Source organism: Haliaeetus leucocephalus, unplaced genomic scaffold (genome assembly GCF_000737465.1).
Source record: "Haliaeetus leucocephalus isolate CR32 unplaced genomic scaffold, Haliaeetus_leucocephalus-4.0 Scaffold317, whole genome shotgun sequence".
NCBI lineage: Eukaryota > Metazoa > Chordata > Aves > Accipitriformes > Accipitridae > Haliaeetus > Haliaeetus leucocephalus.
The window spans coordinates 4,728,067-4,754,962 of NW_010972753.1; the positions used below are offsets into that span (position 1 = coordinate 4,728,067).

Sequence of the window (26,896 nt, forward strand, 5' to 3'; positions counted from 1 at the left end):
CCCCCCCCTTTTTTTTTTCCCTTCCTTCCCCCCCTGAATAAACCGAGGTTTCTGTAGGGGCTCCTGAGCCCCACCATGGCATGCCTCATAGCCACAGCTCTGAATTCCAACATGTCCAATGAGATTTACTAATTGACAATTAGCTTTTTAGAGAAAGCATCGAAAGGAAAGTTTTGTAGTTTGATACGTTAAGCGTTAGAAAGTTAGGAAACACTGATCTATACTGGGTGTGTAAATCAGCGAAGTTCACAGTGAAAAATAATGTATAATCATATAACTAATAACTGATTCATACTGTAACTACACAGAAAGGTAGAGCTAAAGGCATATAGTTACCACCTAAGTCAGGGCCTTCCTTTTTTTTTTTTTTTGCATTTCATCATAATCAAGGCAGTGCTTTTTAAAATAATTTTGAAAAAATTCTCCTAGTTTTAAAACATTGACTATCTATCTATATATAAATGTGCATATGCTGTATGCCACTGTAGGGACTTCCCTCTGCTTCTGAATATCACATACCATGTTGCTGTCTGAAACCACCACAGACGATATTTTTCTTTAAGCCACGAGTCCAGCTGTGCAGGGAAACTACAGGAGGAAGCTGTCTTGGAGGAATCTGTGTGCTGGAAGAGGCGGCCCATCTCTCCTCTGGTTAGGCGTTTCAGCAGATTGCGGCGAAATTCTGCTTTGTCAACAGAATAAGCCCAGTTCTGCCGAGTGTTCAGCGCAGCCTTCAGTCACAAAGTAATGATGAGCTGTCACTGAACTGATACGGGAAACGGAACTCCGTTACACAGCTTTGCCCACAAAAAAAAAAAAAAAAAAAAATTCAATTCTGTTCTCTGCAGGGAGATTCATAACTCCTGATATAGAGCTGTATTAGCTTGCACCAAAATTGAGAAAATCTGCTCAAATAAGTAAAATCTACACAAGACTTGCTTTTTGGTGTTCAATCTTGCTTGTCCAGAACTGATAGCTTACAATTAATTTAAAAAGGAGGAACAGTGCCCTGAAATTCAAAGGCTTTCTGGGACTGGGTTATAAATACTGACAGCTGAGATAGCCTCAACTATTTCTAACCGAAGTATAACCGCGGGATATGGCTTTTCCTTCAAACACACATCTTGTTTGAATAATTGCGTATGATGATGCTCTGAAGGAATGCCTTCCAAAACCCATGATTTGTGGAATTAAGTCTTCCTAGTAGTTTGGTTTAGCTGGGTAGTCTGCAATGAGAAGCTGTAGGAGTAAGGAATAATCAAATATTCTATTCCTAGTGAACCTCCATCTTGCTCTAACAAATAATACTGAAGTGCTAATAGTACTTATCGGTGCAGTTTGGGTTTGGTTTATTAGGTTTTTGCAGTTTGCCATGTTTACTGTGAAAGAGTAATATTATCAACACTCATTGTGAAATAGCTGTAGAAACTAAAAAACACATATGAAGCCAGGAAAGCTGTTCTGATACTGTTTTCCTATGAGTGTTTTCTATTGTATGAAAACAACTTTGGTTTTATAACTATTTTCTTTTCATAGTAATAGACTGGGTTGCTGTCATGCTAGAGGGCTCTTGGGGTAATACTGATGTTTGTCAGAGCTATCATACATTAAAATTGATGTTTGCTTTTATGATGCAATATGTTTTAACTTTTTTTAACATTTTTTTTGAGTTCCGTCCTTCTTACATAAAGTTGCCGTGTTTCAGATATTTTGACTGTGTTATGAGGAATGAGCTTATTCATTCCTTCATTCAAACATACAGGAAATGTAGAAAACTTCCATTTATTGTTCCAGTTTTGATAATATATCCTTCATTTCTGAGGCAATTTACATTTCAGTGTATGTATATTTATGCATTTGATTAACAGCTGTACTGCAGCCATTGATATTTTGTAATGACTGAGATTCAAAAATTAGGTTGATTTAATTTAATAACAGGAAAAAACTGTAATTGTATGTGCATCCTTAAAGAAGGTGCAAATAAATTCTTAAAGGCCAAATATTATGTTGTAAACACGTTTTACAATAACATAAGATATTCTTGTCCCTAACACCAATGTATACATGTAAAAAGGAAGAATCCGCCTCTGTAGATTGAAAACTGTAGGACTTCTGCTATTGATCTCAATAGCAGCAAGAGTCTCATAAATTCCAACCAGCAGAAGAAGGAAGCAAAATATAATATGAGAGCTTCAAAATTGTCTTCCTCAAAACGTTTGTGTTGCGTCGGTGCTTTGGACAGTTCAACAAAACCCTTTCCTTGCATATTTTCTGTGGTGTACTACAATTTGTGCTCTTATTCCAGATCTCAGTGTTTCAGTGTTGCTTTTTATCTTTCAGTAATTGCAAATTGAAATATTTATGAGTTATTTTCCTCCTCAAAAAAAGAGGAAAGAGAGAGAAATTACACAGAAAGCTTCAGTGTTATGGAGTAGCAGTTACTAATCCGTAATTACAATGGAAGATTTCCCATAACAAGCCCTGTTAAAAAACAAACAACCCTTAAGTTGCTCAGAAAGAAACAGATTTTTCTGATTTTTTTAAAATATGTTCTCTCTCTCTCTCTTTCTCTCTCTCCTCACAGTACAATTTGGTGACCTTTATAATTATGCTATCCCAGAATTTTATCTGGTATTTTAGCTCCTATTTTATGTTTGTTTTGTTTGTAGTAGCTCCAAAACTGGTTAGCTTAGAAGATAAATATTTCTGTTATTTTCTTGGCCACTAAAAAAATAAATGTTTTGAGAATATTTAGGACTTAAGGAATTTATATTGATGCGTTATCTATATATTTATAATGAGATTCATAGTGTAAACAAATACGTTTTCGAAGTAGATTAGAGTGGGGGTAGAAATGGTAGGGAAAAAGAAAATCATAACTTTCAGAGAAAACCCAGGTGGAAGAAATACCACTGTGAAGCTGAACATTAAGAAAACAGAAGTTGTATTTCAAGTTTTCTAGGAAGATGCAGAAACTGATTAGAGGTTTTGTGTGCATTTTCTTTGATTTTGGAAAGTTTCAGAAAATCTTTAGACAGCAGCATTGCCAGAATATGATGCATTCAAATGTAGTTGTGACAGTTTGCGAGTGTGATCGTTACTTTTAACCACAAGATGCCATGAATTGAAAGTCTTTAGATTAAACAGCGAGCACTTTATAGGAAAAAAATGGTCTTGGAGAGACACCTGATGGGAGTTTTGTCCAGGAGAGTGACCAAGCGAGCAGAAGAGACCAGTTAGAAAGAGATGCAGGGAAAGACCCAGCTGGGAAAGCTAAGACGACCTGGAAGATGTCTGTGGCCTGTCAAGACTGTCGCCCTGTCTCGTCTCTGAGAACGGGTTGACGAGCTTCACTTTTAACATAAATCTACTGATACCTCGTCTGCTGTCACACGTGTAGTGTCACGTTAGATTGTTTAGTGCCTAAAGATGATCCTGGAAACCACAAAGGCTCAGTGAGGGTCAGGGGAGCAGTGACGGGTAAGAAACCCCCATGACCCGTGAGTGGAAAACCACCCAAAGAAATCACTTGGAGAGGCTCCCTCTCGCAAAGGCCTTCGGGCTGAAGGGCATGTGAGACTTACTGTGGGATGCAGGAGGAAAAGCATTTTTCGTTTAGGTAAAAAATATCACTGAACGATGTTTTGAAGGGATTCTGGCGAATTTATTTTGGAACGTTTAGGGGAAGGACCATAGGTGGGAAAGAGACTAAGGTGTATTGAGAACAAGCGTGGGAAATAGATGGAGTACAGGGTAAAAGGGAAAGGGATGGGGGGAAAAGGAGATAAAAGGCTGTCCGGTGTAAATAGGCTGATGGTGAATACTCTTGTCTGAGCCCTGCAGTCTGTCCCGTCATCTCATTAAAGGGCATTTCTATCTGCCACGTGGCTGCGTTGTCTACGCTAAGCAGGTGTTGGTACGTGGTAGTGAACTTCAGCTGGGGAGGAGGAGAAGATGTCCGAGCTCCAGCGGCTGCTGGGGGCTGCGAACCTCTCGTCCCAGTGCCAGCAACTGGGGAGAGCAGTGGGACCTGGGGGCAGCTCCTTGTTCTCTGTATACATTCCGCTAGCTGACTTCATCTTCACCAGCTGGAGGGGAAGAGCTGCGTTGGGCCAGCTCTGCCGTTCACGTCCCTGCGAGCGCTGTGCATCTGTCTAGGTGTCTGCCTGCGTGACCGGCTGTGTGTGTGCACGTGTGTGCACGCGTGTGTGTCTGCGCCCCCTCACGTATCGGGTGCTTAGCCTGGCTGCTGGCTGGACCTGGTGCACGGAGCTGCAGCATCTTCTCAGCTCTCTGGTTACTGGGTTCAACCGCCTCGAACAAAGACATCAAGAGTGCAAGCAGAAGTCACGTTTCTGAACAAATGGCTAGAAAATAGCTATCTAACCCAAATCGTTGTGAATATTAAAATACTTGCAAATAGGTATGAAATCAGCCATGAAAAATGTGGCAAAGTGTTTAATCAGTACAGGAATTTACAGTTTCTCTTTGTTCTTCTTGCCCAATCTGAAGAAAAAAATTGTGACTGAAATAGATTGCAGAAACAAAAATATAAAACAGAAAATGTGGTACATAAAGGACAATAAATTTTCTATTCAGAAGGAGTTTATATAGTCATTCAATTCTCTACTGATTTACAAACTGATGGCAGGGGTTTGAGCCATAGCGTATTTATAAACTGAACTAAACTGTGTTATAAAGCTATTCCTATATTTAGATGGTGGGGAATTTGGGGGTGAAGCTAGGTCACAAGGACCAGCAGATGATTAAGCTGGCAGCACCGGCCCAGCTGGAAGCTGTGTCCTGCTACAGGAGGAGGCAGCCAGCCGTGCCAAAGTAGACATTCTGTTTTTCTGACAAATGAAGTGGGCTTTTCTGTGAGACCACCCCCAAAAAATAATGTGTGAGACGTCTCTGCTACTGTCCCTCACATATCTCTGCTGAAAGACACTGGCATGTAAAGGTTGGGCCAGGGTCCAAGTGAAAAAGAAGAGCCAGTGACTTTCAATTATCTGAAACGTATTTAGCCTCCTTCAGTTTACCTTTTACATTTGAGATGTGGATTAAAATGTGTAAAGCAAAAATTCATTTTTTAAAACTAAAATAGCTTACACAGGCACGCTTGAATTAGGTAAAATTATTCAAAGCTGTCTGTGCAGAAATGCTTTCATACATTCATTTTGCCACTGCTCACATGACTTTGGATTTTCATGTCTGGATATTCTGGATGATTCATGCTTGTGAGGATGGTGAAAACTAAAACAAGAAATGAAAATATATAGTCATAGTGTCTGGCACCTGTCTGTGCCTTATCCTCATACCTCTGTTCATTGGGGCAGCTGAAGCCTCTGTAACCTTTCCATTTTTCACCTCAGAGTTATTTAGCCTGGTGGCTGATAATAATATGAGACAAAGAATAGTATGGTTTCATATGTTTGAAACTTGAGGCTCTGCTGAATTCTCAAATGCGTCACATTTTGCTCGGGGCTGGCCACTGGAGATGGAAACCTGGCATCGAGAGGCGTGAAGGTGGACGGCTCTTAGCTTTTTACATCGTGTCAAGACGATCAGGAAAACAAGAATGAGTTTATTTGAGGATGCTGCAGAACAAGAGAATTACTCATTCTTTTACATGGAGTCTCAACTTGTGCTTTGAGAGCCTTGCAATAAAAAGCGTGCCCCTCTGGCTGCCCTAGCCACTTCAAGAAATTAGTTCCAAGGAATCCTTGAGTGCCATTTACCTAAAATGGCTCACTGAACTCTCTTTTCTTCTCTGCGAAGTTGATTATTTTTATGCTTACAGTCTTGGAGACCACGGACAACATGCAGATACGTGTTTTGTGTTTTCAGGAGACACTCCATCGGGCAACGGTTCTTCTTGGTGTCAGCGTGAGAAGAAATAGTGACACGCTGTCTCTTTGGCAAAAGAGATTTTATGGCTTTGACTAGGGAAGGAGTGCTTTGATGCTGGATAAAGCTTGCATTTCTACGCTTTCCTTTGAACGTGTGGGCATAAAGATGGCTTTTAGTACATTTAAGGGCAGCCAGGCAGGCTGGAAAGAAGCTCTGGAGGCTGGACTGAGAACTAACGCTTTCAACACTGGGCAGAGTAGGTACCTGGGGTGGGTGGAAGTGCTTGCTTGCCTATTATCTGGTTTCAGGGATGCTGTTGATATGAACATAATATACACAAAATTTGAGTTTTGGGTTCTGTTTCCTGAGCTTCCATGACTCTGATCTTCAGCAACAGCCTGAAGCGGATCAGGATCATGTTTTAGAGCTCTAAATTAGAGTGAGCTAAAAATATTTACTGTGTCAATACAGATTACACTGAGGCAATTTTGGAAACTATTTTGCATATGAACACAGCCAAAAATAGTTAATAGATAAATTTCCTATGTACTTTATGGCCCTTGGATGAAAGACACATCCAAATTGTATTATATTCCTTTGTTTATTGATCTGTTTCTTTAAATCCTGCTCTCTTTTCAGTATGTAAATGTCTTATTTGGGAATTCAAGACTTGCTCTGAGGTATTCAGTTGTATAAATTCCATCAAGGTCTTGCACCTTTCTAAAGTTCTGCTTTGATAGCAGGTCAAGCTTTGCCGAAGACTGACTTTTTTGCAGAAATTGGTACTTTCTTTTGAGTTCTGGTTCAATCTGCATACAGCAATGCTCTTACGTTCATCTCTGGGATGTCATACTACTTGAGAGACCTTCTCTCTAATTCTGCTTCTGGTGGAGAAGACTGATTTCTGAATTGTTGTTTCTTCATAGGAAAGTAAGTGTAAAACAGGAATAGCTAAAACTATTTCTTAACAAACGTAGCAGTCATAAGTATTGGAATTATTTACTTTTTAAACTGAGAGTTGTAATGCAATTGCATTAGAGAATTTCCAGGAGTCTGGAGAAGTGGCATCAGTATGCTAGGAAACAGTTAGCCTTGAAGCAGTAATCTAATAAATGTGATGATTTTTCTCTCGCTTAGTGTCTGGTTTCAAAGCAAGTTGTAGTTATTCCCATTTTTACTGGGTAGATACGGGAAAGAGTTATGGAGAGAATTTCAAAGGAATCTTATTCATGTGCAAATGTCGTTCTTCTAATATCTCTAATAAATAATATAATTGTTGGATAACTGTCCATATCTACCTTTAATGAGTAACTGTGTTAATGGAACATGAGAAATCTCTATTCAGAAAAAGACACGCTCATGCAGAGTTAGCAAGAGATAAATACCTAATCATTCAGAAACAAGACAGAAACCTTCAAGGGATATTCTTTATGCAGCTGCTTAACAGCTGAACAGAAGAATCTAACTTAGTATTTGAGACTGAACGATAGGATCTGTCCTCCTTTAGCTCTAGTTGAGAACTGTAGGTTGCACTTGTGCTAATTCATCAAGCAAAGAGAGAGAACAAGGGAGAAGCCATTCAGCATCTTCTTTGTTTCCAATAGTGCTTTCAGTTTGGGTACTATAAAAGAAGGCAGATTGCATTTGCAAAAGGGATGATTTGGTGGTAAAGATGTTCCAATATTTGATGACCTTCTGAGTCATCAGGATGTAGTAACACTCATTTGTTCCTGAATGCAGAACCCTGCATAGGCACAGCTGCTCGGGCATGCACTGTTACACCAAATGGTAGACATCATTTTAGGGGCCTCTGGCTTCAGTAAGTAAGCATTTTTTTCCATTCATTCTCATACCAACTGTTATTTTTTTCTGTCCCTTTTATATAAATCCTTGAAAAAGTATTTTCCTTTAAAAATTTCCCCTCCCCCCCCTGCCAGTAAAAAAAAAACACCTAGAAAATAGGTGTTCCATGAATAACGATCTATGCAGATTTGCAGAAGAGGACCTGGGGGTCCTGGGGGAAACCAAGCTGAATATGAGCCAGCAATGTGCCCTTGCAGCAAAGAAGGTTAATGACAACCTGGGCTGTGTTAGACAAAGTAATGCCAGCAGGTCGAGGGAGGTGATCCTTCCCCTCTGCTCAGCACTGGTGAGGCCACACCTGGAGTTCTGTGTCCAGTTCTGGGCTCCCCAGTACGAGAGAGACATGGGCAGACTGGGGAGAGTCCAGCGAAGACGCACAGAGATGATTAAGAGACTGGAGCATCTCTCCTCTGAGCACAGGCTGAGAGCTGGGACTGTTTAGCCTGGAGAAGAGAAGGCGCAGGGGGATCTCATCAACGTATATACGTATGTGAAGGGAGGGTGCAAAGAGGATGGAGCCAGGCTCTTTCCACGGGTGTCCGGTGACTGGAAGAGAGGCAGTGGACACAAACTGAAACTCAGGAGGCTCTTTCTGAACATTAGGAACCACTTTTTTTACTCTAAGGGCGACTGGGAGTTGGCACAGGTTTCCTAGGGAGGTTGTGGAGTCTCCACCCTGGGACATATTCAAAAGCAGCTGGACAGGGTGCTGGACAACCCTTTCGTGGTGGCCCTGCTTGAGCAGGGGTTTGGACCAGGTGACCTCCACAGGTCCCTTCCAACCTCGGCTGGTTTGTGATTCTGTGATTCTATAAATGAAAGAAATGGGAGGAATAATAAAACTCTGTTAACTTGTCATTTTCCAAAGAAGCCACAGTACTGCATTTCTGCTATTCTGGCGTATGGTTCTAAGGAAGGTATAAAATTTACTCTTCTTTATGACCATTGCTTTCCAAAAAACCAGCAATTACCATCATCTTCTGAATTCTGAGGAGATAGTCTACTAGAGGTGTTTCATGTTAGGTATTATCTCCCTACTAGAGTTTGTAGAAAGCAAAACGGATTTTCATCTGTAAGAGTATACTTGCACAGCTCTTCATACTTCTGTCTCCTTTGGGAATATACATTGATCTGCTGCAGAGAAAATGTTTAGTGTCATTCTGACACGTCTCCATTTTAGCGCTTTATGACTCACTGGCCCAAAATTCCTTCACTGACGATCCTGGGAAGCCTCACTGAAATGAGTAGCTAATTTAGCACTAAATTTGTAAGTAGCACTAAAATATTAAATGTACTATTAAATTCAGACTAGTGGTAATCCATATTGTACTCACCCTATATACTCTGTGAAGTACAATAGATTTTTTTTGGTTCCTGTCCTTTTTAACCACCTCTAACATTTTTATCTGCAATCCATACGTAAGTGCTATTCTCTGAAGGAGTTCACATACCAAATATTTTAATAGAAATTTGTTTTAAAAACTGGGCTTTACTCGCAGTGAATAACATATAGGTATAGTATTAATATGCTTTAAAAACCTTTATATGATAACTTTCTTAAAACACATACTACTCTCTCTGATTAGTTTTACAATTACTGGAATCCCTAATACACCCATATGACTGATTTATACATATATATATATATATATATGTATAGACATGTAGAGAGTAGGAATATATGTTGTAAGAATATGGGAGTTTTCTTTTAAACTTACCTGAAAGAAAGCTTTAACTTCAAATAAAATGTATTTGGATATATAGTCCTATAACGTAGTACAGAGTTATACTATAGGAATATTTAAATATTCCTGTACTGCAAGAGTATGGAATTTTTTTATTTTTTAATTTATCTGAAAGGAAGCTTTAATTTTTCACGAATATAGTTTATGGGGAAATTAGTTAATTTTATGCAATTTTGCCTTCCATGTAATTGCCAGTAGAAGTTCTTAATTAAGGTTATTGTCATAGTTCTGTTGAAGCATTTTATACTAAGAAAGTGAGGTTTTATTAAAATGTGGAAATAAATGTCAGATTGATTCCAGCTCTCACAAAGGGATAAGTTTCACTTAGACTTTAAAAAGACAGAGATCATACAGAAAAGTCAATAACATAAAAGTGTACACACATATCTTTTTTTTCTAGCTTACTCACAGAAGAAGCTTTAAGGTATTATAAGGATGAGAAAATTCAATTCCCTTTCTAAAGGCTAATTTGTATTTTATTTTTATTGTCCAGAACATCAATAAAAGCCTTTCACATCAGTCAGTAGCTTTCTCTAACACAAGGAGAGCGTTATTCTAATGCAATTAGACTTTGTACTTTGACATTCTCTTTTGGCAGGGTTGGAGAGGAGAAGGGGAAACTTGGGATGGCAGCATGTACCACTTGTGTCAGAAGAAAAAAATGTGAAAGTGTTGGCTTCCAAGGATGGAAGTGGGCACTAAAGCCAAACAATATTTTCTGGTGTGACTAATTCAAACATATTAAAACAAGTATCTTGCAGAGCATTGATATTCAAATAGTCCTAGAGGCTCGTGTGCCATGGGTTATTTCATAGCATCAAGCACATAATTAGGTGACCCTTGAGGGAAGAAATCAGTGCTTATGTAATTCAGTTGAGGTCAAAAGCAGTTTTCAAACTGGGTTGGCCCCCCAGGGTGTGGAAGCAGGAGATAATTTCGAAGGCGCAGAGGAAAATTCCAGCCGGCTTCTGTCTGTCTCCCTCCACTTTTCTTCTCTCTTCCCCCGCTCCTGCAGCTCTTGCAGCCCCAGCACTTGCAGCTCGGTTGGCTCTGGAAGCTTTGTGGAAAAGGCAGTCTGTGATTTCAGCTACCAGAGCCAGGGAGTGTGGGAGCCAGCCATCCCAGAGTTTGGGAGGAAAAAAAAAAACAAAACAAAACCACTACACACAACAAAAGGGAACCTTGCAGAAAAAGTTAGAAAACTGCTATCCTGAGCAAATGGGCCAGAAGCCACAGAGTCCTGAGGGCATCAGACCCCGCCACCAAGAAGACCTCACTGCGCGGCAGCAATTCTGGCTGCAGTAGGGGATGTACGCTGGCCTTCCTCCCTCGCCCCGCGGCCCAAAACCTCAGGCGTGTCCTCAAACAACCCCACTGGTAACTAAAGGCTTGAAAATTTTTTGTGCGAAAGTTTTAAACCTCACAAAGAGCCTTTGGAGCCACTGGCCAAGAGTGCAAGTAGCTTATCAATAATGTGGTTTTGTTTCTCTTGAATGGATGCTTTTCTCTCCAGCTTTCAGGCATCCAAACCACTCTAACAGTGGTTAGTTGGGCTGAAAAAGGACCAAATTGTGTCTACAAAACCATGAAAACTCTAATTAATGAAGTCAACAAAAGTTTTCCCCTGAAGTGGGATGGACCATTTATAGAAAGTGAATATTGACATCAGTGGCCAAGTTTACTTAGTAAAACTTAAAATACTGTGAAGAAAAGGCGTTTCTCAGACTTTCTTTTTTAATGTCCAGTTTTGGAGGAGTTGGCAATAACATTGCTTTCCCAACTCAGCTTGTATGACGAGGGGAAACATAAAAGAGGTTTTTTTGCTTCCAGTTTGCTCTCCAGTTTGTTTACCCTGGTAAATAGCATAATACTGTAACATAAGTCGGTACAAATAACTGATCTCTATTAATGCAAAACTTGCAATTTTTCTAGTAATGCTACTGAAAGGGTAAAAAAAGAATTTGCTCTCATGATGTACACTGAAAATACATGTCTACTTTGCTGCCAGTTAACTTCCCGATTAGTCATCGTGTTTAATATACCCTGCAAAAATCAGTGTCATGACAGGCCCTGTACTTCGAGTATGACATCCCTTGAAAATGAAGGAGAAATAAAGGGTATGCAGAGGAATGCAAAGGCATAAGACTGCCGTCTTAAATGAAAAACATTATTAGAGGGTCTGGCTGCATTTGCGGGTATCGTTATTGCACAGCGGTTCCGTTACACCTTATTTAGAACTGCAGAAAGGTGTTGTTGTGCCTGGTGATCAATGCCGGGATCAACAGAGGTCTGTCTGCCCTCTTCATCTCTTCTTCAAGTGCTGCCTTTGTGTACTAGATAGTCTCATCCTCCACACCTTCGATGAGCAGAACTGCTTCTTCGCATTTAAAGCAAGTTGGCTGCAGCCTACAGCGACACAAAACAGGGGTTGGTTAAAATTCCCTCTTCAGGAGGGTGGTGAGGACTTTCCAAAGGGCACTTCTTTTTAGTCCCAGAGACGGCGTGTCTTCGGTCTAAGCCACACGCTATGCTCGCCTGCGTTCCCCTGCCGGTGAAGGCTACGCATGGCAAAGCACGGGAGAGGACAAGCAACGGCCGGAGTCCCAGTTTCCCTCCCGTCATGAATAGGGATGATGAGGGATGCTGCCTGGGGAGTGCCGAGCTGTGGAAATCCACCGCCGAGCTCTCTGTGGGGAGGCTGAAGAGGAGATTGACAATTACCAGGTTTTATTCAGTGCAGGCAAAAAGCGGAGTTTCGTAAGAGTAACCCAACTGGCCCGTTTTAGAGATGTATTTTATACAGAAATTATGCTTTAAGTGTCTAGTTCTCTAAGAAATTCCTTTAAATGTAGATGTCAATATTATAAGTGCTAAACTTCCGAGAAACTATTCTTGCTCTGTGTACGTTCTCTTGTCTGTTTTCTCCCTTGTGTCTTCTCTTCCTCCTCCTCCTACTGTTTTTTTTTTCTCTCCGATAAGTTACCTGCTAATTTAATTTCTTTTTCAGATAAATTTGATTTAAATGGATTTGGTGTCTTAAAACAAAAAAATCCCCAAACAGCTTCTTGCTTCTGGTTTTTCTATTTTGTATTGTTTAGATCTCATTTTTTTACTGCTTGAAAATCTATTGAATAAAATAGGTAAATGGAAAGCTTCACTTATATGTAGGAAAAGGTTCTAGCTAATTTTACACTTCTGAACATTTGTGACTGGACAGAGTAGGCTACAATTTAACTGACTAGCTTGTGAACTCTTCTTATTACCCTGTTCAGAAACAAACAAATAAACAAACAACAGAACATTCCCCCCCCCCCCAAAAAAAAAAAAAAAAAAAGTATCATGCGATAAGTGAGTTAAAGCAGTTAGTTTACCCAATACAGGTTACCCAGGGCCATTTTTCAAAGCAACCACATCACGGCAGATAGACTGACTGAGAATAGACAAAATCTGAGATTAGACATCATGGGAGGGGGGGTGTTGGAGAATCTTCTTTGAATATTATGATTCTTTGTGACTCTGCCCCACAGGCTCTCGACTGCTATCACACAAATCTGTACATCAGTAGATGGTCTGTAGTGCTGCTTCAGCCTCTTTTAAATTTAATGGTTCTATACAAATGTAGCAAGTCGGGTAGAATTACAGTTAGGATACATTTGTGTGTGTATGGAAAAGTTGTTAATAATATTGTAGCATTGAATGTAACTTAATTCAGATGAAATGGATCTGTTACTGCTTTAAATATAACTGCATTTGGTAACATGGTACAAGTATTGCTAGTCAGTGGTAATTAATGAAAAAACTATTAGTGATGTGTTATTAGTAATTACTAGTATTCTGTGATGATTCTCTTCATTATCTGTCTGTATCAAAAATGAAATAAATTTCATTCAGATTGATTGTTCCTTCTCTTCCTGGACACAGAAATTAGCAACTTGGCTGAGTCTCTCGTGTATTAATAACCATTAAACATTGAACATTATGTTGACTGTGAGACTTCTAGTAACTTTGTCACCTCCTCCTTTAGTTTGTTTTTATATAGAATTTACAATGCCTTTTAATTTTTTATGCGCTACGTATTATAACACTATTATACACAAAATTGAGTATAACAGTAGGAGTTAAAATATATGTCTTTTTTTTTCTTTCCTAATGTAATAATTTGTTGTATTTTCATCTTGTGCAGATGTATTAACACTTTTGTATTGGATTAACTGATACCACATTGGACTATGTACAATAGTGTTAAAAAAAAAAAAAACAGTCTCGAGTAACATATTGTATCAAAACCACCAAGGTTTTTAATGTTACTGCTGATGAATATCTCATCTCTGCCTGAGTCTATTTTTTATTTGTTTCTAATAGTTTGCTTACTGTAATGATATGGAAAGTAGAAACAGGTTTTTTGCATGGTGGCAAGCCTATGAAAGTATTAATTTCAAAATGGTGTTGACACTACTGCAACAGTCAGTGCTGACCAGTGTTTATATTCAAGAGTTATTTTAGACCCTTCTTAAGCATATGTAAGTGTACGAAAATGTAATTGCGACATCTTATACAAAGGTCAGAAAAGTCTTGGAAATATTTGACGTGGTAGAATTTAGAAATACAGGAATAATTTCCTTCCCTGATTTTTCTTGTGGTGATGCATAAGTTGCTGCCCCCCAGATGGTTTCCATGAGAGGGCAAAAAAATCCATACATACATCCCACATCCAGTGTTGTGGGATTCTGTATCTTCCAGTGGCATGGAAAACTCAGCAGCCTGGCAAAAGGTAGAGCATGAAGGTAATATGCAGAATGTCCCTGATCACATACGTTCAGTGGGCTCGTACGCAACACAGAAATGCAAAGCAAAGCCAAACAAAAAAACCATAGATGTCTTTTATCTACCGCTCTCTTTTAATTTTTTTTCTTAACCTGGAAGTATAAAGTTTACTATTGTCTATTGCCTGCCTGACAAAGAATTTAATATAGTGACTCAATATGTGATCTGTAAGAGATTTATTTCTACTATTTTATTGGTAATGTGCCTATTAATTTTTTATTTGAAAAAATAGTTTATAATGTTTTTTGATGGCTCGGAAGTTAATTTGTGGGGTTTAGTGTGTGTGTTTTTTCCTCCCTCCTACTGTTAAATGACAATAAATGCCATTTTTTGGAGATAATTTTTTTTTTCTCTTCAAAGTGATAAATCCATCCCTTTTTCTTCTCTCTTCTGCTTTGTGTTTCACCAAGTTTAAAGGAGATGCTTTCCATGTAATCAATTCTTGTTTACAGGTGAAACACAGGATAGAATGAAAAATGCAGGTGAAAAAAACCATGAAACCTCCTGAGAACTACAAAAAGGGGGAAAAAAAATAGAAATCAGTTATAAGAGATTTTTATATACTGACCCTTAAAAAGAGAAGTGAGGTATATAGTGAACGTGAAGACAAGTTTCCTGTTTTTCTAGAAAAATATGGTTAATCCATATTCCTTGTATTCTTTCACTTGGGGCAGAATGAGGCAATGTTAATTTTCAGCTGTGTGTGAAATTTGTCTTCACAGGCTGCTGTGAAGAATTTTCCAACATCCTGTCTTATTTATTTGTCAAATTATTTCTCATGTCTTTCTTCTAAGAGTGAATTAATGTTATGTGTTATGTTGTTTAGTATTAGGGAAGATTAATAACCTGATTTTATGAAGCAGAAAGATGTTTTTGTCGTGTCTTTGTAAACGCAAAGCATTTGGAAAACCCCAAAGAAATTAAAACAACCAACAATGATAATCTAATCTTCCTAGAGCAAACTCATTCTCAACTCAAATCTTTCTACTCCTAAAGTTCCACCTTCTTTAAGCTTCTCAAAGCTATTCTTTGTATAGACTTTTGTCTGAGGTTTGACAAGTTGATCTATGTCCATTCATGGATATTTTGGATTACAGTACAGACTTCTGCCTTTTTTCTTTAAAAAGAAAAAAAAAATCCGTTGGAAATAAGATTTTAGATGTATGCTTTCATCATTTGTATGCTTTTATCATTTGTACTCAATAAGGACCCACTTCACAAGTATTTAAACAGAGAAGCTCTCAGCCTTGTATTAATCAGTGGAAGTTCTGTATTTGCAGGTTCATTCACCCTTCATGATTCTTGCCAACAGCTCATATTTTCTTCTCTGCTACTTGACTGACTGATAGTGATCAAAAGCGTATCCTTTATGATATTCTTATAATCACAGTGTTTGATCAAAAGAAAAAATACCTAGATGTGAAATACATATGTCTTTGCCTTTCCAGATATGGAAAAATACTCAAAAGCTAAGACCTTGAAAATATTTAGAGAATATTACCTGTACATCCTGGTAGTCTACAGATCTTTAGGCACTGTTGATTTCATAGCTATTTTGTGATGAACTTCACAAAAGTCTTTGTTTTGCTAGACATGAGCAGCAACAGAGCCAGATGATACTGTAGCAGGACAGTCCCACACTTTGCCACACAGACTTTCCTGTAGGTGTTTTTTAGTTGTCTTTTTTTTTCCTTTGTGTAGAGATCCACACGAATAAGGTGGGCCATGCTTCTAGACTACATACCTAAAATGCAAGATGCATTCTGTTGTTTTTTTTCTACTTTGGCCAACTTCTTTTCAATTAAGAAAAAAAAACATAAAATGCATATGTGTATTTTCCAGCCTGCATCTCAAAGAAACAGCATCCCAAAGTGGATGTCAGTTCAAGCAGAGAAAAGGAACAGAGAAAGGAAAAGAAATATTTTTCTTCAAAATGTCAGGAGGTTCTTCAGCTCAGAAGCTCACTTGAAGAAAACCTTTTGATAATGTTATTGTTGATAATTACACTGATGCTAAAGCATAGCTTATGTAGGTAGATGAAAAGCTTTACTCCACTGGCTCACTTTAATTTATAATTGCATAATATGAAAAATGAAGTTTTAAAATAGCAACAAGTACTGCAATTCCTTGAGCTGATGAATGTGTGATAGTCATAAAACAGTTTCAATGGCTAATAATTATTTCAAGTTTTGTTTTGTAGAAGTAGTTAATTGCAGTGCTAAGTTTTTTGACATGCAGTCTACCTAATTAATTTAGTCGTAAGAGTGAAGGATTGCAGAGGCCCGTCTATTACAAATTGCTATAATTGCATTTAATTCAAGGAAAATATAGCTGTATATAGTAATTGAGATTCTCAGAAGACTGTAAATAAAAATTGATCTTATTTTAGAAACTACTAACTTGGGTCATGAATTAAGCAGCATCTTCAGGGTGTTGACTTCTGGGTCACTGTCTGGAGAATTAAGAGACTTTGTAATGTGGCTGTATTTGTGGTTGTTTAACCTACATTTTCCTGCTTTTCATCAAGATTTCCTCTTTACTCAGCTGTACTGTTGTTTTCTTTACAAGACTTTTCCATACTTCATGCTCTTCTGCAAACTTAACCGCCTTCTTTTAGTTTTCTATGTAGAGCTTTTCCGCTCTTCTCTCTGTCACACTTCTCTAGCACAGGGTGTGAATATTGAGGTATCTCATCTGACAGATATCCTATATATGAATGTACATCTGTGACAGTTGCAGATCAGCTAACATTAAGGTGATACAGGTACTGATGAACTGGTGAGGTGGATGTCATTTCAAGCAGAGAAAAGGGTAAAAAGCAGAAGTCTTCTGTTCTTATTTAAACAAACTCATGTTAATCGGTGCTCTATATGCTTTCACATGGCTACTGTACAACCAAGAGGTTAAATAATATTAGATAAGAAAAGGTGAACCATTGATGCAAGGGAACTGTGGAAAGCTGGGCATTAGAGCAACTACTCCTGGGATATAGGAGTCACGGAGAATTTAAGCCATTTATACAGTTTTCTGTCCTATCGTTATCACAGGATTCAATCACACATCCATTGGTGCTACTGGGCTTTAAAATTTTAAGGATGATAAATGGCTACAAATGTAAAAGACCTGTAATGGAATCAATATATTTAGTAGATATGGTTGCTATATTGGTTTTACTTATAGACTAGTAGTGTATAAATGACATGTTAGGGTGAAGATGACCGCATGGGTCCATGTCAAACAATGGGGCACCCTCTGTCATACCATATGAAATAGTTTTTATTCATCAGTGGTAGCAGGTGGATGAATATTTTCCTAGTCCTAATAAGCAACTTAGTCTTGCGGGCAAGAATGAGGAAATACAGGGAGTTCTAGTACGCCCTCTACAATGTATTCGTAACCTGTGTGATTTTAATTACCTGAATAGCTGTTGCAGATTTGAGTTTTTAGACTTGTACTGCTTTGAAGTGTAGCTGCCTGGTGATAAAGATCCACAGTTTGGACCATGCTGGAGAGCAAAAGGAGAAAAACTGTTTGTAGCATTTGTTCTTAATAATGAATGTAACATTGGGTTTCCATTGGTTTATAAAATTTCCTTAAATTCACAACGTATTTTTTTTGTTGGTTTATTTGTTTGTTTGATCTGGTGCTTCCAGTAAGAGACATATGGAAAATTTTCTTAGTTCTAGCACACGAACATTTTTTAGCCTCTGCAGTGTATGCATGCTTGCTGGAGGGCTCTGCTGCCTGCTACTTTTTCTGCTAGCTGAGGGGCTCCACATCTACTGTTTCCACCATGCTCCAGTTGTAATTAGCAATTTCACCCCCTCCTTCTTCATTCCCACCTAGGGACTGCTTAATTTTCTTTCTCTTTTTCTGTTCTGTGAGCCCATTAGCTTGGTTTCCTTTGCTCATACTGTTTGCGTTGCTCTACCTTTTGTATCATTCTTTTTGAGTTTTGTTTCATCCCAACAGCCTTGGTTTCTGACACAGAGTACCAGGTGAGTCAGGTTGACAGTGCAGTTAGTATTTAGAGTCACAATAAGAAAGTCTGTGTCACCGGGGGGCACCTGGAGCTTTAAGTTCTTTTGATGATACTTTGGGCTTTTGAGAGAAAATTCTGTTAGGGAACTCAGCTGGCAAAATATCCACCCAAAATGTTTCAGTACCTTATAGCTGACAGTTTAGAGCATAATTACCTCAAAGCTCAGCCAATTTGTGCTTCTGTCTGCAGGAGGCTTATATCCATATGACTCAAATCATAGACACACACAACTTTGAGTCATTAAATACCAACATCCTCTTCAAACAATGGGTTTAAACATTCTGAGAAATTTCCAAAATACCTCTCTTCTTACAGAGCAGGAAGCCTAAGCTGCATCTGGTAAGGGATCCGCTGTTGCGATGGAAACTTGGATGTGCCTCAGAAGGAATTCTGGCTCTGGCAATTGACATTACCACTGTTGCAGAACAGAGCTCTTAGTAGACCAAAACATAAATCAGATTTTTTGGCCAATTCACTCTGAAAACTGAAGGAAGACAAAAAAACATATATGAAAATTTTACTTAGCTTGCTTCCTCAGAGAATGGGATGACAGTTAAGTGGGTTTTTTGTTTGTTGGGTTTTTTTTTCCATCGCAGCTCCTTCTAGAAATTTTTAAATCATGAGATTCAGTAACATGAACACAACATAATGCTCAAACACATGGAAAGGAATAAAAGAGTACATTTAAATGTGCAAATTAAATAACTAATACCTTCCTATGTATTGCTCTCTGTCATCCAGTAATGGAATCCTCTCATCTAGTTATTGTACTCTTGACCCCCAGAGCTTGATGGTTTGTTTAGACCGTCTTCCTATTTCCAAGGGATAAGTCTTTCAAGAACAGAGAAAGATTATTTTACTAATTTGGAAAAACTAGCTTGGATGACTTCTTATGATGTTTTCAAGCACATAATAAATAAGTATTCCAAGTAGCACTTTAATGGAGGAATAACATAATATACAGTAATAAAATGTGTTCTTTAAAATACTGAATGCTTTTAAATTACATGTACAGGTAAGAATGGTGATCGGTTCTTAAACAGCTTAAAAGGAGCAAGAATGATCCATATTCAGTGGATGCATTCTTTGCTTTGCATAAAGTTTAAACAACTTTATTTGCTTTATGCTGCCAGATTCTTGAATGGGGTAATAAATTATACTTACAGCTTCATTATAAGGGACTAATTTTGTGTTTGTTTTCCTTACAAGTCCATGAATTAGCTGGATAGCTAAGGGTCATTCTGTTCCAGATTTTACATTTCTAAGAATATTCTCTGATTTGATAGTTACTTATATATCTTCCTTTTCAGGTTCACATTTTCTCTAGAAAATGGGGCTATAGAGTTCTTTGAATGAAATTCCTCGTATTCTTTGTCCTTAGGCATTTCTGTCCCCTCTTCTTGAACAGAAAAAGAAACAGATATTAAGAAATCTAAAGAGAATGAGAAAATGTAGCCATCTTTGATATTCTGCCATGTCCAATACACATGAGAGTGTTGTAAATCAGCAATCAGCTCATAGAGTTTGAGAATGGAAACAAGAAAATGAATGTTTCCTCAGTGCTCTCTGCAGGATCCTCTTTCAGCAGATCAGGGGTCAAATGCATTTACAAAACAGTAGGAGAGAAATCTTGCATTGTCGCAGTGTGTTCCTGGGGAGAACTCAACTTTACACACTCATTTGCTGCCCACCTGGAAACTCAAACGGGGGGGGGGGGTCATTTCAAGTAATTTTGTCTTTGAGCCTAATTAAAGTGCATAGTGAAATGTGGGAAGGCAGGCAATGGTCCCTCATCTCTGGCTGCCTGGCATATCAACATCCAGCAGCAGAAGAAGTCACAAGTTTCAGGAGAGAGCCCAAACTAATGAAGGCTGTAGGAAATGCAGAAGCAACATTTTGGCCTGGGAGTATGGGGACTGAAGGCTAAGGTAAACAAGTTAGCAGTCCATTAGGTTAAAGCATCCTTTTTTTCTGTAATTGGAAGGGTCACAAGATTCATTTTAATTAAAGGCTGCAAAAAAGTTTCCACTTCCACTTTAAAGCACGCTCACATCTGATGAATAGGTGGCTCTTGGTGTGGTGCTCGAGTTCGGATTTGGCATTTGCCCGTGGTACCACAACGTGATCTGTTCGCCCCCGAGAGCTGTCGGAATGGTGTCTGTCAGGATGTTGGTTGTCTAATTTCACTGATAAGTACATGGAGCTTTTATTGCATATTTACTTTTGGGGAAATTGTTCTCAAATACACAGTAAGGACAATAATGTTAGGAGGGGGTTGACGAAAAGGAGAGAGAAAGCTGTAGTTGTAGAGTAAGGCCGACCAACACCTTCTAAATATTGTAGTTAGTGGCTGAGAAAGAAGTAAAATTATGAGCAGCTATAAAATACACACAAAATACAGTGTCTGATTTTCTGTCTTTTGCTTGTGAATGAAAATAATGACTTAAAAACAATGTCATGTACATTGGCATTTATTATTTTTTTCATATTGGACTTTTATTTCTATTTTTATTGCATTACAGAAACTCAACTTACTGTATGAAAGTGTCCATTTCGCTGACGGTGGGTGAAAATGACACTGGACTCTGCTACAATTCAAAGATGAAATATTTTGAAAAAGCTGAACTTAGCAAAAGCAAGGAAATCTCATGCCCTGAAATTGAGGATTTTTTATTTCCATTTAGGGAGCCTGAAATTCTGTGGTATAAGGTAAGGAATGCCAAAGATTTTCTCCTTCAACAAGATATTATGCAATGTTCTTATGATTTTTATGATCTATATATGATATGAAGTTTGGATTGGTTTAAAATGTGTTAAGAACAGACAACAGAATCAAGGATAGAAAAGAATGAACTGAGAGAGAGATTCAATCCTTCCTTTAGTAAACTTTAGAGCTGGTATTTTCTTAATATCCATTTATGGATGTCACAAAGAATTGGCAGCTTTTTGCTAACAAGAGGGCTAAAAAAGAAAAGTGTTACCAGTCTGGTTTGATATGCTAAGGTAAAGGCATGTGAGCTACTTATACAGCAACTGCTTGTGCTATACCAGGCTAAAGAGTGTGTTTCTAAAAACTCAGACGTAAACTCTATTTGGAAAAGTATAAATAGGATAGCTATGCCTGCTATTATCTGAATGAATGGCTTAATTTTGCAGCATAAAATTCAGCAAAGACTTCCAAAGCTTTGGTCTTTACATGTTAGCTTTTACTTGCAAATATAATTTCACTGTTTTTATCAATAACTTTATTTCAAGATTGTGTACTGATTTCCAGACCATTACTTAAGGGCCAAGTTCTTGCAAATAGTGCTGCCTCTGGGCAGCACACTAGAACTTCCCTGGACAGCAGCTTGAGCTCTGCGTTTCTTACCACGTGCAGGAAATAAATACCCAGTACTTTAGTACTTAATGCACACAATTTAAAGTCCCCAAACAGTTCAGTAAATCTGAAATCTAGATTCTGTGTATTTTGTCTACACAGGCATCTACAGTTGTCTGCATATATAGGAAGTCCTAGTTTAAGTATGTGCTGGCACGCATGCAAATTATTTTTTAAAAGTCTGATAATTTACCTGATAACATAAATGTTTTTAAATACGGTACACAAGACTATGCTATCTAGTAAGTAAAAACTGGTGGCCTAGAAGGATTCTGGCCAAATTAACTGACAGCATGTCTAAGATAGGAGGTGTGTAACCAATTATTTGCTTACACTCATCTTGGATTTTGTGTTTGTAATACAATCAATACCTGAAGTTTTATCAAATTTAAAACTATGGCTAGCTTCTTAAACAAGAGCTCAAAATATTGGCTTTTTAAGACTCATTGACAGCATTTGTGTGAATGAACTCAAACAACCTCTTATACTTTAATATTTTTTAAAAAAGCCCTTACTGTATAAACAATGAGTATGCTAAGATAATCAAGTAAAATATTTTGTGACCGTCAATCGAAAGACTTTTTCTAGCTGCCTTGGCTTTGAGCAGCACTGTCAACAGTGGACCAGTTTCAGTGTAAGAACACAGTCACTGACGTGTTATATTATCTTTGAACAGGAATGCAAGTCAAAGACATGGAGATCGAGTATTGTGTTTAAAAAGGACACCCTTGTCATTCGGGAAGTTAGAGAGGATGACATTGGAAATTACACTTGCGAGTTAAAATATGGATACTTTGTTGTCAGAAGAACTACAGAATTAACCGTCACAGGTAATTACAGGCTCTTGCTATCTCTCATATTTAGAACAAACATTGAATATTGTGATTTGAGTTGTGGTTATTTGAGTCACTATAGCTACGTAAACCACTTTGCTGTGTGCCTAGGTATGAATGGTTGATACATTAAAGCTGTCCTGAATACTTCACAGTAGTATGTGTAACATTTTGAAGAAGGCTGAGTTTTGGTCTATTCCGAAAGCTTGTGGGTAGGTCTTGGTTTTGAATGGAAAATGTGGTCAAGGAACGGGCAACTTCGGCAAGCACTACTCTAACAGAAAAAAAGATCATTAAGTCTATCACACTTCTTCATGTGCTTAAATACCTTGGGACATAAGAATAGCTGTAGCTACAACCTCACAGCAGTAGCTGTAGCCCAGTGAGACCATTGCACCTGAGTGACAAGTACGGAGGGGTTAGTGTTTGAGCAGCGCATCACTGAAGGTCGGTAGCATTTTTCCTCTGGTATTCTCTCCCAGCTTTCTGTAGCTTATAGTTCAAGAACTTCCTGATCTCAGTCGTCATGTGCTGTGGTTACCAAATAACCTATTTTCCATTAGTCTGATTATTTTTTTTTAATCCATTTATTCTTGGCTTCAAAAACGTTTTGAAGTAACAAGTTCCACAGAGTCATTATGTAACATAATTAAACTCTACAATTTAGGAAACAGCAATTGAAGAAGATGCATTTAATATAATCTGCATTTAAAACTACCATATCAATATGTAAAATGCATCACAGATGTAAACAAAATATATACTGTAACAGTAATGTCCGGAGCGGCAGAACAGTATGAAGAATGCTCCATTAAATTTCCAGTTCCTCGCCAGACCTCTAACCTCTGTTTTACAAACATGTGAAGCGTATAGCTGAACATACGCCTAAGGTAGAAATTTAGCCTCTAGGATAATAGGATGACATTGGAGTACATCATGATCTATCTAATACAGCGTAGTTCCACAGTATATTCCCTAAAAGAAGGCAGAAACAGGATTTTCCTGGCAAACTGGAGGTGAACTAGATCCATATGTCTGATAAAAGATGCTTGCATATATAAGTTCTTGCACCTTCAAAATACCTAATAAACCGAGAAACAAATCTTAGAAAAGGAGTTTTGTGGGCTTTTCTTGTTCCTTTTTAGTATCCAATATATAAATATATTGCACACCAACAATTAGTAACAGCACTTATGTTGTGCATTAGGCTGAATTGCAAGTTTCCTTTTATGGTGAAAAGTTTGCTTTCTATTTTGATGTATCCCATTTGCCCTCTGCGTTATCACAAATTATAGTGAATTATGGTTTGTAATTTTCTGTAGTAGCTTAGTCTGGAAATCATATTGTTTATGTTGTTTTGAGAGAATTCAAGTAATCAATCATATTTATTTAAGCTTAAAATCCAGGATCTCTTAATAATTCTTCTTTTGTATGGAATTGATTTATTTGATCAGTACAGACAGGCAATTACTGTCTAGTGATTAACCTCATAGTAAACATCCATATACTCTGATTGACTCTCATATGAAGAAAGCAGAGACAAAGTGTTCAAGAATTTGATTTATACCAGGAGGCTGTCAATTATCTTTTTAATACCTGATGTATGGATTCAAAGAGTCCATATTCCCTCAGTCCTCGGGTGATCCCTTCTGTCCCTATGGTTGGTGCTCCACTGCACAACAGTATTTCAAACAGGCTCAGACTGATAGAAAGGAGAAAGAAAAAAGCATTGGAACCAGATGCATGTTACTATTTGTAGTAATAGTTTAAAAAAATGTAATTCATCACTTGTGGTGTAGGTAGGAGTTCAGTATTTAATGTTTAACTAGACAGAGACAGAAAGAGACTTGGCTGATTATGATGTGCTAAAAATGAATGAATGCATACGGAGGGAATTATTCAGTTTCCACCTCTGCAAACCCTGGCAGATATAAGGACAACCTCCAAATTAGTAAACTGCTTGGGTAGTACTGTAGGTCTTCGTATCATCTTTATAATATCATGTGAGTAAACAGAACAAACAGGTTTACTCATAGTACTACTAATTTTGTACTACATCTGTATCGATGTCTTGATAAGACTTTTAATCAATGCTTTAGAGGAAGAGATTCACGCTTTAGGTGCCTCTCTTACGCTTTCTCTGTGAGCTGAAAAAACAATGTGAGTTGCCCTGGACATACATTGAGGAATATATAGAATAAATGGGGTTTGGAAGGGACTGTTTGTTTGTTTTCAAAAAGGAATTAAACTTTAATTCAGGAACTCTGAAATAAATGTTGCAAATGTCAAATTAAAAGTAGAAAATTAAATTGATAGTTGATTGCTTTACTGTATTAATGAAAACATAATTAATTGAAACAAAGCAATGATGTATCTTTCTGATGTACAGTCTCCAACATGTCTCCAGGCAGTGTCCGTAAATGATGACTTTTGTGTGAACCACTGCTAAGAACAAATTCCATCAATAAATCCCAGCTCCACAGGAAGGGAAAAAATTATTTCTAAGATATTTGAAATTTCTCTGCCAAACATACTTTTAGTTAGAATAAATGAAATTCAAAAATATGAGTAAGAATTACCAATTTGCCTCAGGCTTGTCAGAACATATGGGAAGTTGTAATGTGTTTATCAACTTGTAATGTGTTTATCAGAATGGGATTTTTGAAAAATAACTCTCTGTATTCATTAGCATTACCTTGTGTGGTAATGGTTGGTGTGCCAGCATCGCACCCCCACGATCAGAAGACACAGTCTTTTTTTTTTTCCATTTTCTGTGTGCTATGTTTCCATGTATGTGTTTAAGTAAGATTGGAATTTGGACTTTTTCTTTCCTGGAATGTACGGCCTTTCCTCTAGAAACAGAAAAAACCTCACCTCTGCTGCAAGAAATCCTTGAGCCAGATGTTACGTAGGTACACATTTGTAGTAGTCCATAGGAAGTGAATATCTGTCTAGTAAGAAATCAAACGGTTAATTATTTTGCTAAGAAATCACAGGTATCTGGTTGTTGACATAAGACGATTCAGCGTGTTAAGCAGAGAGTAGATCTAGATTAAAGCAGGGTTCTTGTCCTTTCTTCTACCTAGCAGAGGCAAGGAGAAACAGGCAGAATATCCAGAGAGTAGAGTTACACAATCAAATAGTGATTTGAATCAATTTCCTTATTGTTCTGAGATCTGACTTAGAAATTATCTGCTTTGCAAAATACAAACTATTCACTGATTATTCTAGCTTGCAACAAATGAAACTATTCACATAAACAGCGTAATTGGCAGTTCTTGGTTTGTGGTTATGTAATTACATGTTCTAAAAAGTCCTGTAATGTACAAAGACATTTGTAGACATTTATACCTTCAGAATGGTCAGATTAACAGTTTTTTCTTTTATATGTGGAATTTTAATTAAGGCGTACCTGCTTTCTGTGACATACTTAATTAAGTGTACATTCAGACTTCGGAAAGAATCATATTTTAACAGCATAGTATTAATTTAGTCATAGTGCACAACATGGGTCAAAAAATATTTTCCAGCAGTGATTTCTTTTAATTAAATGTTAGGTTTAATAATATTCTTTTTGTTACTTATAGTACCAAGACATTTGCAAGCACAAACTCTTTCTGCTTTTGGAGAATTTCATTCAGGTCCAATGAAGACCAGCTTGGGTCTAAGAGGGAGTATATGTGTCCCCATTGCAATATCAAATAGTTCTCCATGATGAACATCAAAAAGCAAACAGACCCCATCAGCCTTGCAGTTGGAGCATTACTTATTCAATTCCTCCATGACTTTTTTAGTTTTAACTATTAAAATATTGTTTCCATTTGTTAAAAGTAAGAAGCCCTTACACCTCACAGATGGAACCAGGGCTCGTCAGTAGGTTCTTACTCCTGAAGCCTTTCCTCAGAGATACCCTTTATTGTCTTTACTCATTGATCAGTCCCCTTAAAATCCCCTTGAAAACAACTCCTGCTGGAATGAGCACGATTTTAGATTTAGAGATTTGAGCATGTTCACAGGCAAGCTATAGCAATACTAAATTTAATGTAAATTGATACAAGTCGTCTTATTTAAATTTAGCCTGGTTGGTTTAAAATATTTCTGTAATATTCTTGAAAGTGCCAGTTTACTCTTTTCCATCTGCTACCCCTGACTTTTTTCATCCTTAGGGTTTTAGGCAAAAAAAGGAATGTAATTTGTCTGTTTCACAGTTATACAGTAGTTGACTCTGTAGTGTTGCTTAAAGGTTGGGATTTGTTGAATAAGCTTTGTCTCTCTTGCTTTCTGACAGAATGAGTCTTCACCGGCATAGCAGAAAATCTTAAATGACTATATGTACATACGTATTTTTAGTGCTGAA

General features: G+C 37.8%; 1 protein-coding gene across 1 annotated transcript in view; it reads left to right on the plus strand.

Moving 5' to 3' along the window:
* IL1RAPL1 (interleukin 1 receptor accessory protein-like 1) overlaps positions 1-26,896 on the plus strand; it is a 640,049-nt gene that overhangs the window by 347,159 nt on the left and 265,994 nt on the right. The window contains exons 3-4 of the mRNA XM_010571307.1: positions 20,850-21,036; positions 22,383-22,536. Coding sequence (XP_010569609.1) covers positions 20,850-21,036; positions 22,383-22,536 — 341 coding nt within the window. The remainder of the gene's footprint in view (positions 1-20,849; positions 21,037-22,382; positions 22,537-26,896) is intronic.